Source organism: Grampus griseus (genome assembly GCF_964374135.1).
Source record: "Grampus griseus genome assembly, chromosome: 12".
NCBI lineage: Eukaryota > Metazoa > Chordata > Mammalia > Artiodactyla > Delphinidae > Grampus > Grampus griseus.
The window spans coordinates 17,684,536-17,697,317 of NC_139006.1; the positions used below are offsets into that span (position 1 = coordinate 17,684,536).

The 12,782-nt window shown below is 46.8% G+C and overlaps 1 protein-coding gene across 3 annotated transcripts in view; it reads right to left on the minus strand.

Moving 5' to 3' along the window:
- ACACB (acetyl-CoA carboxylase beta) overlaps positions 1–10,326 on the minus strand; it is a 106,376-nt gene extending 96,050 nt beyond the window's left edge. For 2 of the 3 annotated variants that reach the window (XM_082667567.1, XM_082667569.1), the window contains exons 1-2: positions 10,192–10,326; positions 2,747–3,402 (exon numbers count right to left, since the gene is read on the minus strand). In XM_082667567.1, the coding sequence (XP_082523693.1) occupies positions 2,747–3,393 (647 nt within the window). In that variant the 5' untranslated portion in view covers positions 3,394–3,402; positions 10,192–10,326. The remainder of the gene's footprint in view (positions 1–2,746; positions 3,403–10,191) is intronic. The other variant, XM_082667568.1, reaches the window with a different exon arrangement.
- Between the last annotated feature and the right edge of the window lie 2,456 nt (positions 10,327–12,782).

A 12,782-nucleotide genomic window follows, 5' to 3' on the forward strand; every position in this document is an offset into this window, starting at 1 on the left:
TCCCTGGTCAGGGAACTAAGATCCCACAAGCTATGCAGTGCAGCCAAAGACAAACAAACAAATACATAAATAAATAAAATTCAGCTCTTTAGCCACACTAGCCACATTTCAAGTGCTCAATAGTCACATATGATGAGTGGCTGCCATATTGAACAGCAGAGTTCTAGAACATTCCATTCTGGAACATCCCAATGTGGCAGAGAGTTCTGTTGGACTGCTCTGTTCTGGCTTGAAAGTTGCCTCTTCCAAGAGCTCTTCCCTGACCTGACCACATCTTTCTAAAACATCCCCACAGGTATTTCTTCTGTAGCCTGTTTCCTTCCTAGCGTTGAACATACTTGGAAACTATCTTATCAGTTTACCTGTTTATTTGTACATTTCCTATCTCCCTGCTAGGACTCTGCATCTTGTTTCCTGCTGGAGCCAGTGTGGGAAATGTATCTCACCAGTCCTCCTCCTTAGATGCCACTTAGCAACCCCTCACTGGACATCCACATCTAACATAATCTCTGATGCTTTTTCATTTGGGTGAATTGGTTTAATAAACTGTTTTTCCCTAATCCCTGCTGAAACCGTCATAATGAGGGAAAGAAGGGTCTGGAAGGAAGAGAATGTTGGAGATTACTGGAGAACACACTGTGACACAGTGGAATGAATCCTGCTGTCCAACAGATCTGGCCTCGAAACTTCGCTCTGCCACTTCCTAGCTGCACGATCTTGGAAAACGTACTCTGCCTCTTTTTTTTTAACAATTTTTAAAAATTGAAGTACAGTAGATTTACTGTGTTGTATTAGTTTCAGGTGTGCAGCAAAGTGATTACACACACACACATATATATATATATATATTCTTTTTCAGATCCTTTTCCATTATAGGTTATTACAATATACTGAGTATCATTCCCTGTGCTATACAGTAGGTCCTTGCTGTTTATCTGTTTTGTATATAGTAGTGTGTGTATGTTAATCTCAAACTCCTAATTTATTTCCCCCCCGCTATCCCCTTTGGTAGCCATAAGTTTGTTTTCTATGTCTGTGAGTCTGTCTCTCTTTTGTAAATAAGTTCATTTGTATCATTTTTTCAGATTCCACATGTAAGTGATATCATATGATATTTGTCTTTTTCTGTCTGACTTACTTCACTGAATATGATAATCTCTAGGTCCATCCATGTTGCTGCAAATGGCATTATTTCATTATTTTTTAAAGCTGAGTAGTATTTATTTCACCTCTCGGAGCCTCAGTTTTCTCATCTGCAAAATAGGGATCTACCACCAGCCTTGTACCATTGTTATAAAGGATAACTAGGTAATTTATATAAACTGTAGGTAGAAGAGGGGTAGGTAGAAGTGGGGAAGCTCTGGGTGAATTCGAGTGCTGGGTGAAGTGGGTGCTGGTGGGAAAGGAGCTGGGGAGGAATTTACTGCTTACTGAGCACCTACTGTATACCAAACTCTGTGCATACTTTATAAACATTATCCGATTTAATCCTTCAGAATTTTACAGATGAGGGACCTGGGCCAGGAGAGGCGATGTGCCATGCCCAAGGTCACACAGTGCGGGGTGGCAGAGCCAGGGTGGAACTCAACTCTGACGTCTGACTGTTCCTTTAACCCTTCCAGAAACTCAAAACAGTCTTCCCCTAAGGATCATCAGCATAGGGAATATTTGCATTTTTCTCTTTTCTCTGTCTCCAATTTCCAGTAACCAGGGTTAAAAATGTTCCAGCAACCATGCTCACCGGGAACATGGTGCCTTTGTAAGAGCCCACGTCCTAGTCCAGGTTTTCCTCGTTTTAGCAGAGAGCGTGTAAGAGCTGCTTAAAAGGGCCAACAAGATTCCACTCCCAGGGCAGAAGAACAGACTGGAAGCAGGAACAAACACTAGAACACTGCAGAGGTTCTTTCCGGCTGGCAAAGTCATGGTGGGTGGCTCTTTTGTACTCTCTGCTCTCCCATATTTTCCATGTTTTCTACCTGGAATTACCATATTCCATTTGTAATTTGGGAGTGGGGGGTGGCAAAGTCTGATAACAAGAACAGAAATGAAGCCACTGACTACACTCCCGGGACAGTCCCACCTGTGATGGCCCCGTAGGTATTTGTTTCCAACAATCAGTCTGATGGATGTGTAATAGTATTTGAATTTCTGCCCCTTTTTTTTTTTTTTTTTGGCCATGCCACATGGCTTGTGGGATCTTAGTTCCTTGACCAGGGATTGAACCCAGGCCCTCGGCAGTGAGAGTGCAGAGTCTTAACCACTGGACAGCCAGGGAATTCCCTTGAATTTCTGCTTTTAAGGCATCACTGGGGGAAGGCATGTTTTACAGTTGTTAATTACCTATTGGATGAATGAACAAATGAACGAACAAGTAAATGAATGTCTCATCAGGAGTCAGGGAAACTGTCCCTCCCTTTGGGTTCCCATCATTGCTTTGGCTCTTGCCAACCTGAGCTCATTCTGCTTAAATTATAACTAGTTGTTGCATACAAGGTCATCCTCCCCAACCAGACTGCGATCTTCTAGAAAGCCAGTTTCCTGGCCTGGGGCCCTGTACACACAGCAGATGCTCAATAAATGACTTTGATAGGAGGGAGGGAAGGAAGCAGGGAGGCTCATGTCTTCTGCTCGGCACATAGCTACCCTCAAAGCATTGGCATGAGCGGGGAGCTGGGCTGAGCAGGGAAGGGTGTGGACCCCACCCTAACTCTGCGCCTCCTGGTTACGAGGACAGAGGGTACGTTACCTTATAGTGGGGACAGGGGTCTCAGTCTCGCCTGCGGTCTGAGCAGCCTCCAGGGACAGGGTCCCCAGGCTGGCTCGGCTGCCCTTCCGGGAAGATTCTCTGAACAAGCCAGTGCCAGAGTCCTCATCGGAAGAGTTGTCGTCAAAAGAGCCCAGGATGAAGTTGGTCATCAGTTGCTTCTTGATGTGCGCCCGCTTCCTGTCTTCTTTGGAGAGTGTTCTGGCTCGCTGGCCCTGGGGTCTGGCTAGCACGGACGGGCCACTGGTATTTGGGGTCTCCAGGCCTTCGTTCTCTGTCCTGTTAGCTTGGCGTGTTGGGAAGGGGTCATCGGAGGAAAGGGGGTTTCCTTGGGGATTCTGCAGCAGGGGTGGCTGGGAGTTTCTTTGCTGGTAGGTGTCTTTGGGACCTTTGTGGGAGGCTGGCTCAGCCTGGTCAGGGGTCTCTGGCAGAGAGCTGCTGCTGCAATTTTCCTGCAGTGGCTCCCTGGAGCTGTCTGAGGCTGGAAGAGGCTCCTGACTTGTGATGAAGCTCACCTTCAATTTACTCTTGGTGACTTCCTTGGAGTCCGTCATTTTCCCCCAGCTTTTTAACCAGGAAAAGATCAGGCAGGAGAAAATCAGATAAGATAGAAAAAGAAGCAGGATCATTCACAAAATCTGTAAGGGAATAAGAGAGACGTTTTAGGATTTATGTAATCGTGTTATCCAGCTCTTAAAGGAGGTGGTGGTGAGAGCCAGTTAAGGTTCTGTGTATTCGGCTGAGAGAGCTGGAGAGGAAAAGCACTAGACAGGGAGCAGAGAAGGGGTGCTCCTCCCGGCTTACATGCTCTGTGGTCTGCGGCATGTTTCTTTTTTTTAAGATTTTTTTTTTTTTTTGATGTGGACCATTTTCAAAGTCTTTATTGAATTTGTTACTATATTGCTTCTGTTTCATGTTTTGGTTTTATGGCCACGAGGCATGTGGGACCTCAGCTCCCCAACCAGGGATCAAACCTGCACCCCCTTCATTGGAAGGCAAAGTCTTAACCACTGGACTGCCAGGGAAGTCCCTGGGACATGTTTCTTAACCTCTCTGGATCTCAGTTTCCCACCTCTAAATAAACTAACACACACTCACCATAAATCATAAACATGCATGTGAGAGAGAACTGAATGAGATCAGGTACATTAAAAGACTCTGTTAGAGCATCATGAATCATAATATCCCCAGAGCGGAAACAATCTAAGTGCCCAATAACTGATGAATGGATAGACAAGATGGGGTCTATCCATACAGTGGAATATTGTTCAGCCACAAAGAGGAATGAACCACTGGTACGTGCTACCACATGGCTGAATTTGAAAACACCATGCTAAGTGAAAGAAGCCAGTCCCAAAAGACCACATATTGTACGATTCCATGTATTTAGATAATATGCCCAGATTAGGCAAATTCATAGAGATGGAAAGATCGGTGGTTGCCTGGGGCTAATGGGATGGGGGTGAAAGCTAAAAGGTACAAGGTTTCTGTTTGGAGTGATGAAAATGTTCCGAAACTGATTGTGGTGGCGGTTGTACAACTCTTTGAATAGACTAAAAACCATTGAATTTTGCGCTTTACATGAGTCAAACAGTATATGAGTTATATCTCAACAAAGCTTATCTTAAAAAAAGACTTCATTATATTCCAATTTGTAGATGCAAAGGATTGCTGGCTTCTATGATCATCATCTTCATCACTACCAGGACCATCAGTGTCACCGTATTATTATCACAGTCATCATCACGGTCTTGGAAAGAGGAATGGGTACCTTGTCGCATTTTCTTTGTAGTGCTAGTACACCTGATGCAGGTATGCTCATAGCTAGAAAGAAAGTTCAGCAAGACCAAGGAGGGTCTGTTCTGTTCCAGGGTCTAGAACAGCACCTGGTACAGAGTGAGAGCTTAACAATGGACAGAAATTCATTTTGTTGAATACATGAATTCAGATATTCCGATTTCTAACCCATGCCTCTGACCACCACACTAACTCTACCCTATTAATGAACAGATAATTATTATTTGCAGGAAATAGTTTAAAAAGCAAATAAATGAAAACGCAACCTGAACGTATTGAGATTTCTGACCCAATTTTGCCATAATTATCCAGTAGAAGCATTAAAAAAGCGGGACCAGGGCTTCCCTGGTGGCGCAGTGGTTAAGAATCTGCCTGCCAATGCAGGGGACATGGGTTTGAGCTCTGGTCTGGGAAGATCCCACATGCCGCAACTAAGCTCGTGCGCCACAACTACTGAGCCTGCGCTCTAGAGCCCGCGAGCCACAACTACTGAAGCCCACGCGCTCTAGAGCCTGTACTCCGCAACAAGAGAAGCCACCGCAATGAGAAGGCTGCACACCGCAACGAAGAGTAGCCCCCGCTCACCACAACTAGAGAAAGCCCGCGCGCAGCAACAAAGACCCAACGCAGCCAAAAATAAATAAATTTTTTAAAAAAAGGAGGACCACAAAACTCAAGCTTATCACTTTAGTATCTAAAAGGCATTTTCTTTTTATTTATTTATTTATCTATTTATTTAGTTGCACCGGTCTTAGTTACGGCAGGCGGGCTCCTTAGTTGTGGCATGCAAACTCTTAGTTCCAGCATGCGAACTCTTAGTTGAGGCATGCACGTGGGATCTAGTTCCCTGACCAGGGATCGAACCCAGGCCCCATGTATTGGGAACATAGAGTCTTAACCACTGTGCCACCAGGGAAGTCCTGCATTTTCTTTTTAAATTTCAATACAACACTCTTAAGGGAATTGGAAAAGTTCTCAAGATTTCCCAGAACTACATGGTCCAAGTACTTCTTGCACAGTTTGGGCAACAGAATTTACTGAAATGTTGTCAGGGGTATTTTCTAGGTAATACACAGGGTCAGGAGATTTTTTCTTTTAAGATCATCAAGTTTCCTTTTAAAAAAAAGTCAGTCAAGGGTTTGTTCAATATCAATGAACAAACCACATTAATAGAACAAAGGGTCAGGAGACTTTTTTCTTTTGAGATCAAGTTTCCTTTTAAAAAAAAGTTAGTCGAGGGGTTGTTCAATATCAATGAACAAACCATATTAATAGAACAAAGGGAAAAAACACATGATCCTCTCAAAGAACACAGAAAAAGCATTTGACAAAAATCCAACACGCTTGGGAATTCCCTGATGGACCAGTGGCTAGGAATCTGTGGTTTCACAGCCAAGGCCCCGGGTTCAATCCCTGGTTGGGGAACTAAGATCCCACAAGCTGCACAGCACAGCCAAAAAAAAAAAAAAAAAATCCAACATCCATTAATAACAACATTCAGAAAAGTAGGAATAGGAAAGAACTTCAAAAGAATAAGGCACATTAATGAAGAAAAACCACGGAAAATATATACTCAATGTTGAAAGATGGGAAGCTTTCCCCTAAGATCTGGAACAAGACAAGGACGCCCACTTTCACCACTGCTATTCAACATCATACTGAAAGTCCTAGCCAGAGCAATTAAACAAGAAAAAGAAATAAAACGCATCCAAATTGAAAAGACATAAAATCATTTCTATTCACAGGTGACATGATTCTTTATATAGAAAATCCTAAAGGACCACCAAAAACCACTAATAGAGGTAATAAATTAAGTGGTTGGTGGCTACAAGATCAATATGCAAAAATCAGTTGTTTCTATACACCAACAATGAACAACCTGAAAAGGAAATTAAGAAAATAACTCCATTTATAATCACATCCAGAAGAATAAAATATCTAGGAATAAATTTAATCAAGAAGGTGAAAGACCTATAGACTGAAAACTATGAAACACTGCTGAAAGAAATTAAAGAAGACCTAAATAGGGGCTTCCCTGGTGGTGCAGTGGTTGAGAGTCCGCCTGCCGATGCAGGGGACACAGGTTCGTGCCCCGGTCCGGGAAGATCCCACATGCCGCAGAGCGGCTGGGCCCGTGAGCCATGGCCTCTGGGCCTGCGCGTCCGGAGCCTGTGCTCCGCAATGGGAGAGGCCACAACAGTGAGAGGCCTGCATACCGCAAAAAAAAAAAAAAAGGATCAACGACCTAAATACAAGAGCTAAAACCATAAAATGCTTAGAAGAAAACATAGGGGTAAATCTTCATGACCTTGGAATTGGCAATGGATTCTTAGATATGACACCAAAAGCATGAGCAACAAACTTAAAAATAGATAAATCAGACTCATCAAAATTAAAAACTTCCGTGCACCAAAGGGCATTATCAAGAAAGTGAAAAAACAATGTACAGAATGGGAGAAGATTTTTACAAACCATATATCTGGTAAGGGCCTAGTATCCAGAACACATAAAGAACTCTTACAATTCAGCAACCAAAAGACAGACAACCTGATTTTAAAACGAGCAAAGAACTTGAATCGAAATTTCTCCCAAGGAGATATACAAAGAGCTCATGAAAACATGAATCCTTAGTGATTATGGAAATGCAAATCAAAACTACAATGTACCACTTCACACCCACTAGGATGAAAGAAGGAAGGGAGAGAGGGAGGGAGGGAGGGAGGGAGGGAGGGAGGAAGGAAGGGAGGAAGGAAGGAAGGGAGGAAGGAAGGAAGGAAGGAAGGAAAAGAAAGAGGGAGGGAGCGGGGAGGGAAGGAAGAAGGGAGAAAGAAAGGAGGAAAGACAATATCAAGTGTTGGTGAGAATGTGGAAAAGTTGTAAGTTACTAGGGGGAATATAAAATAATTCAACTGCTATGGAAAATGGTTTGGGGGTTCCTCAAAAAGTTGAACATAGAATCACTATACAACCCGGGGATTTTACTCCTAGGCATATCCCAAAAGAATTGAAAACAAGGACAAACAAATACATAAACGCACGTGTTCACGACAGCACCCCACCTTCCCGATGCTCAAGCCTTGTTCCTACTTCTGGGCTTCTCAGTCAGTGCACTACTGCCATTTGGGGCTGGATAGCTCTTTGTGGTGAGGACTGTCCTGTGCATCGTTGGATATCGAGGAGCATCCCTGGCCTCTACCCACTTGATGCCAGTAGCACCGCCTCCCTCTCAGCTGTGACAACCAAAACTATCTCCAGACATTGACAAATGTCCCTGGGGGGTAAAACTGCCCTCACGTGAGAACCCCTGGTCTTAACTCCTATACCTCTGCACTCCTTCCCCCCTGCTTCTAGACTGTGAGACGGGAGCTTCTGGGGAAAAGGTGTATTTCTTACTCATCTCTTGCATACAGTAAGTTCTCAAGACAAGTTTAAAAAGCACCAGCAAGAAAGGTCAGAGTCCTGAAATTACTGACTCACACGTGTTCTCTGGTAATTGGCAGATGGCATTGCCAAAAATGGTGCAAAGGCTATCCTGGCTTTACTGGAGACCCGAAAGCTTAAAGCCCTACATCCTCCCGAAGCAGGAGGTTATGGTAGTGCGTGAAGTTATTCAAGACTGTGCCGACTGGCCACTTCCCCCCTCACACCCTCTGCTGGCCACATGGGCCAAGTGCTTTCACAGCTCCACTGCCCACCCCCTGCAAGTCAGCCAGGGGGTACAGACCTCCACCATGGAAACAGCCTGTTCACTGGTCTTCCCTGGCCAACTCAGAGACCTTTGGAAACACAGACCAATTGTCACCCATTTCTGGATCCTTGTGCCCAGGCTAACAGCGCTTGGTGCATAGGTGCTCAAAAAGTATGTACCGAATGAATGATAAACCCATGCACACCCACTGAGCACCAGCAGATGGCTTGAGGCAGGCAGGAATTTTGGTTTCAGGATCTCATTTCTGAAGCTGCATTCAGGAACACCAGGGGAACGAGCTGGGTGTCTCCATGGCAGTTCTGAAGTAGAGTGCCAAGCAGAAGACCTCATACACATGTGGCCAATTTAAATGTACGCATTGGAAATTCTGAGAAATAAGAAATACTAAGTGCATTACATTGAAATGCTGAGCTTCCCCCTACCCCAAATAGAAAAATACTTGAGTTATTGCTGAGGAAATAAGAGAGAAAAAATATGCTACAATGGTTCAGAGTTTGGGAACCCTGAGAATGAATACTTTACATTGATTTCCATTGGAAAACCAATCAAACTATGCGGTTTTGCATAACACAAGCACTTTGGGAACTTGCTGGCTGGATGAATGGATGGCGGATGGGGACTGTGGGTGGAAGGATAGATAGGTGGTGCTTGGAGAGGGGTTGAGTGGATGGCCAGGTTGGCTAGATGGCGAGACACATGCATGGTAAGCAATTGAGGGTTGGTGGGTGAAGTTACCAAGCTCTAAATTGGATGTTCTAATGAATGGAGGGACCGGCAATTCTCCCCAGTTCAGCCCCCTCCCTCACTCGACAAATCCTTTATGATCTGCTGTTATTCTGATAGGAGCCGGTGGGTCAAACATCCCAAACCTACCTTGCAGAGGTTACCCGCACAAAAAACCTCAGGGTCTTTCCCTTTTCTTGGCAGTGTGATGATGGTGGACCCACAGGCCACCACATGAGAACTTTTCCCAAGTAAGTACATAGAGACAAATGGGGAACTCTCTGAGGAAGCTCCCAAAGAAACCCTCTGAGCCTCAGTTTCCTCGTCTGTAAAATGGGGATGCTGAGTCTTGCCCCCTTTACCTGTCTCACAGTTGCTCTTCGAATCACCTATATAGCATTGTGTCAATGCTATCAGAAGCATCAAAAAGCCACCAAGCATGTACAGTGCCTTCAGGCTTCCAATCCTCAGAACAACTTGGTGGATCTTACGATTGCTATGGTCTTTATTACAGTCCCATTTTACAGTTCGGTAAACTGTGGCTCAGAGAAGTTCGGCTCCTTGACTTTGCTCACATCCAGGCCCAGTGCTCATACCTTTCCCACTGCTCCACCACTGAAACTGGATAAAAATAAATTCCATAAAGCGGAGGGTGTTCCCACAAGCACCTGGATACGACCCTAAAATCAGATACCTGGCTGTGTACCTGGAGGGTGGAGCCAGATGTGCACAGTGGTCTAGAAGGAGCACCGTGCATGTGGTTCAAATCCACGGACAGTCAAGGCCAGAGAAGTCCTTCCAGTGAACCCTGTGGACATGCCATGCCGAGCTGCTGCCCTTTGCTGAAACAACCCAGCTGACCTGAAAACCCAGCGAGGGCCGAAGCTATTTTTGTTTGTTGCAAACCGAACTCAAGCAACAGCTGCCTGGTGCAGAGCAATCGTGGCCCTGACCGTAACGAACGCAGGAAACTGCTCGCTTCCAGCAGGTGCTGGCTAGCCGCCAAGCAAGGGCTGGAGAGGGATGGGGGTCGGGAGTTTGTTCTCCAGCCGCCCGCCTCCAACACAGCCACCCATACCTGGCCTGGCCTTTGAGGGACAGAGGAGGGCAGAATGTCAGCATTAAACCAGCCATCCTGTTCCCCACTCGGATGTTTCCTCCCGCCAAGATGAACTCCCGATTGCTCGCTGCCACTTACCGCGGCTGTGGCCACGGCCACCGGCTCCATTCTTATGTGGGTCTGACAGGCTCCCACAGGGTGCCTGACGGAACTGGGGCCGTGGAGTGTCACCTTTCAGCAGGAGGCTGGTGTCATGCATCAGTCCATGGGGAGGAGTTTGGACCAGCTCACGCTGGACACGAGTGAGTTTTCCCCCAAGTCAGGTGCCCTTATCTGTCATCCACAAATATATGCCATTTGCCAAGGTCCTCGCCCTTCCCCCTCCCCCAGCTTCAAGCTCAAGTACTTAAGAGGCTGTGTATACTCTCTGGCCCACAGGGCCACCTCCCTCTGGCTTGCCACACTCCTGGACTTAGAGCCTACTTAGCTGCTCGTGTGATCAGCCACCCCTTAGCCCAACGCTGAGCCTCTAGAGTTTGTTTGTTTTTAAACATCTTTATTGGAGTGTAACTGCTTTACAATGGTGTGTTAGTCTCTGCTGTATAACAAAGTGAATCAGCCATATGCATACATATGTCCCCATATCCCCTCCCTCTTGCATCTCCCTCCCACCCTCCCTATCCCACCCCTCTAGGTGGTCACAAGGCACTGTGCTGATCTCCCTGTGCTATGCATAGAGTTTTAAACACTCTATGAGTTTTAAACACTCCCATAATCACGCCAGCCTCCTGTTCCCATGTGTTCATCTGTAAGACACCTGCTAGAAGGGGAGCATGAGTCCCAGCAGAACCTGGGTTTGGCCAAAGTGATATTGATGGAAAGAGAAGCAAAAGCATCAGGACGAAGTTCGAGGACCCTCTGGCTGGCAGGCGACGGTGCAACGACGTTTTGCAAATTCAGAGATCATTAAAGTGATAGAGGAAGCTATGCCGGGCCGCCAGTGTGGTCAAAGCTGCCAGGTGGATACTTCAACCTGCACTCCAGTCCACAGGGCAGGGGGCATCACAGGTCACCTTGCATTTCCCAAAAAGCCACTTAGCCTCCAACCTGCAGCCTAAGAGGGGGACACTTGGCGTGTCCAGTGTCCTTGCTTTGTAGGTGAGCAGAGGCCAGAGGTCACATGTGAAGTTAACGACACAGCCGTGACTAGCACCAAGGTCCCCTGCTCCAGGCCTGTGTGGGGTGATATTCACAGTAAAGAGCCACTGTCGGGCTTCCCTGGTGGTGCAGTGGTTGAGAGTCCGCCTGCCGATGCAGGGGACACGGGTTCGTGCCCTGGTCCGGGAAGATCCCACATGCCGCGGAGCGGCTGGGCCCGTGAGCCATGGCTGCTGAGCCTGTGCGTCCGGAGCCCGTGCTCCGCAACGGGAGAGGCCACAGCAATGAGAGGCCCGCGTACCGCAAAAAAAAAAAAAGAGCCACTGTCCTTGGGTACGTTGTTGGGTGCCCTGATCTGGGTTCTCACGTCAGCTCTGCTGCAGAGCCGGGATAGAGTTCTATGCTATGCAAAGCAGCATAAGGACGCAGCTCCAAGATGGAGTTCTTGACAGTCCAAAGTGGTCACCCATGCAGGGCGCTGAGCACAGGGCCAGGCGCAGGTCATCTTAGCGATCGTCATTAGCGATCTGAGCTGAGAGCCTCAGGCAGGATAAGTCACCGCGTGGTGACACTCTGCTACCCACAGAGTGTTGTCTCGGCTAAATCATGTCCCCTCTCTGAACCTCAGTTTCCCCATCTACTGGGTTGGCCAAAAAGTTCGTTCAGGTTTTTCTGTAAGATGTTAGAAGAGGAGGGAGAATCCCCAGCCTCACCCACCTCATAGGATTACCACCTCATAGGATTACCCACCTCATAGGATCAACCAAGATCTGTTTGGTCGCTAAACACCACCTTCCCCTTCCTGGTGAGCCAGGATGGAAAGAATGCAGCTGGTGATGGTGAGTAAGGGTCCTCTTCCACCAAGGGACAGAAATGGATTCACGTGGGTGGGGGCACCCGTCCGACACTGGTCAGGTGCCTGGATGGGACAGGCAGATACTCACATCAGAAACAGTCCTTGGACTCACTTCAGCTTTTCAGCCCCGCAGGGCAGGTGCTTTCCCAAAGGGGAGGCATCTCTGGGGCTTCAGCAGCCTGCGTCAGGCTGAATTAAATTCTGTAAATTAAATTCTGTCTGTTCCCTGATCAGTGGAGATGGTCCTGAGAAGTGTGTGTGTGTGTGTGTGTGTGTGTGTGTGTGTGTGTGAGTGTGTGTGTGTGTGTGTGTGTGTGTGTGACTTTTTATGTTATTCAGAGAGAGGATATTCTTAAATGCCAATACAGGGGTTAAAAAATGGAAGAAAGGGGACTTCCCTGGTGGTGCAGTGGTTAAGAATCCGCCTGCCAATGCAAGGGACATGGTTCAAGCCCTGGTCCAGGAAGATCCCACATGCCATGGAGCAACTAAGCCCGTGCACCACAACTACTGAGCCTGCGCTCTAGAACCTGCGAACCACAACTACTGAAGTCTGCGTGCCTAGAGCCCATGCTCTGCAACAAGAGAAGCCACCGCAATGAGAAGCCCATGCACCGCATCGAACAGTAGCCCCCGTGGGCCACAACTAGAGAAAACCCGCATGCAGCAACGAAGACTCAATGCAGCCAAATAAGTAAATAAATAAATTTTAAAA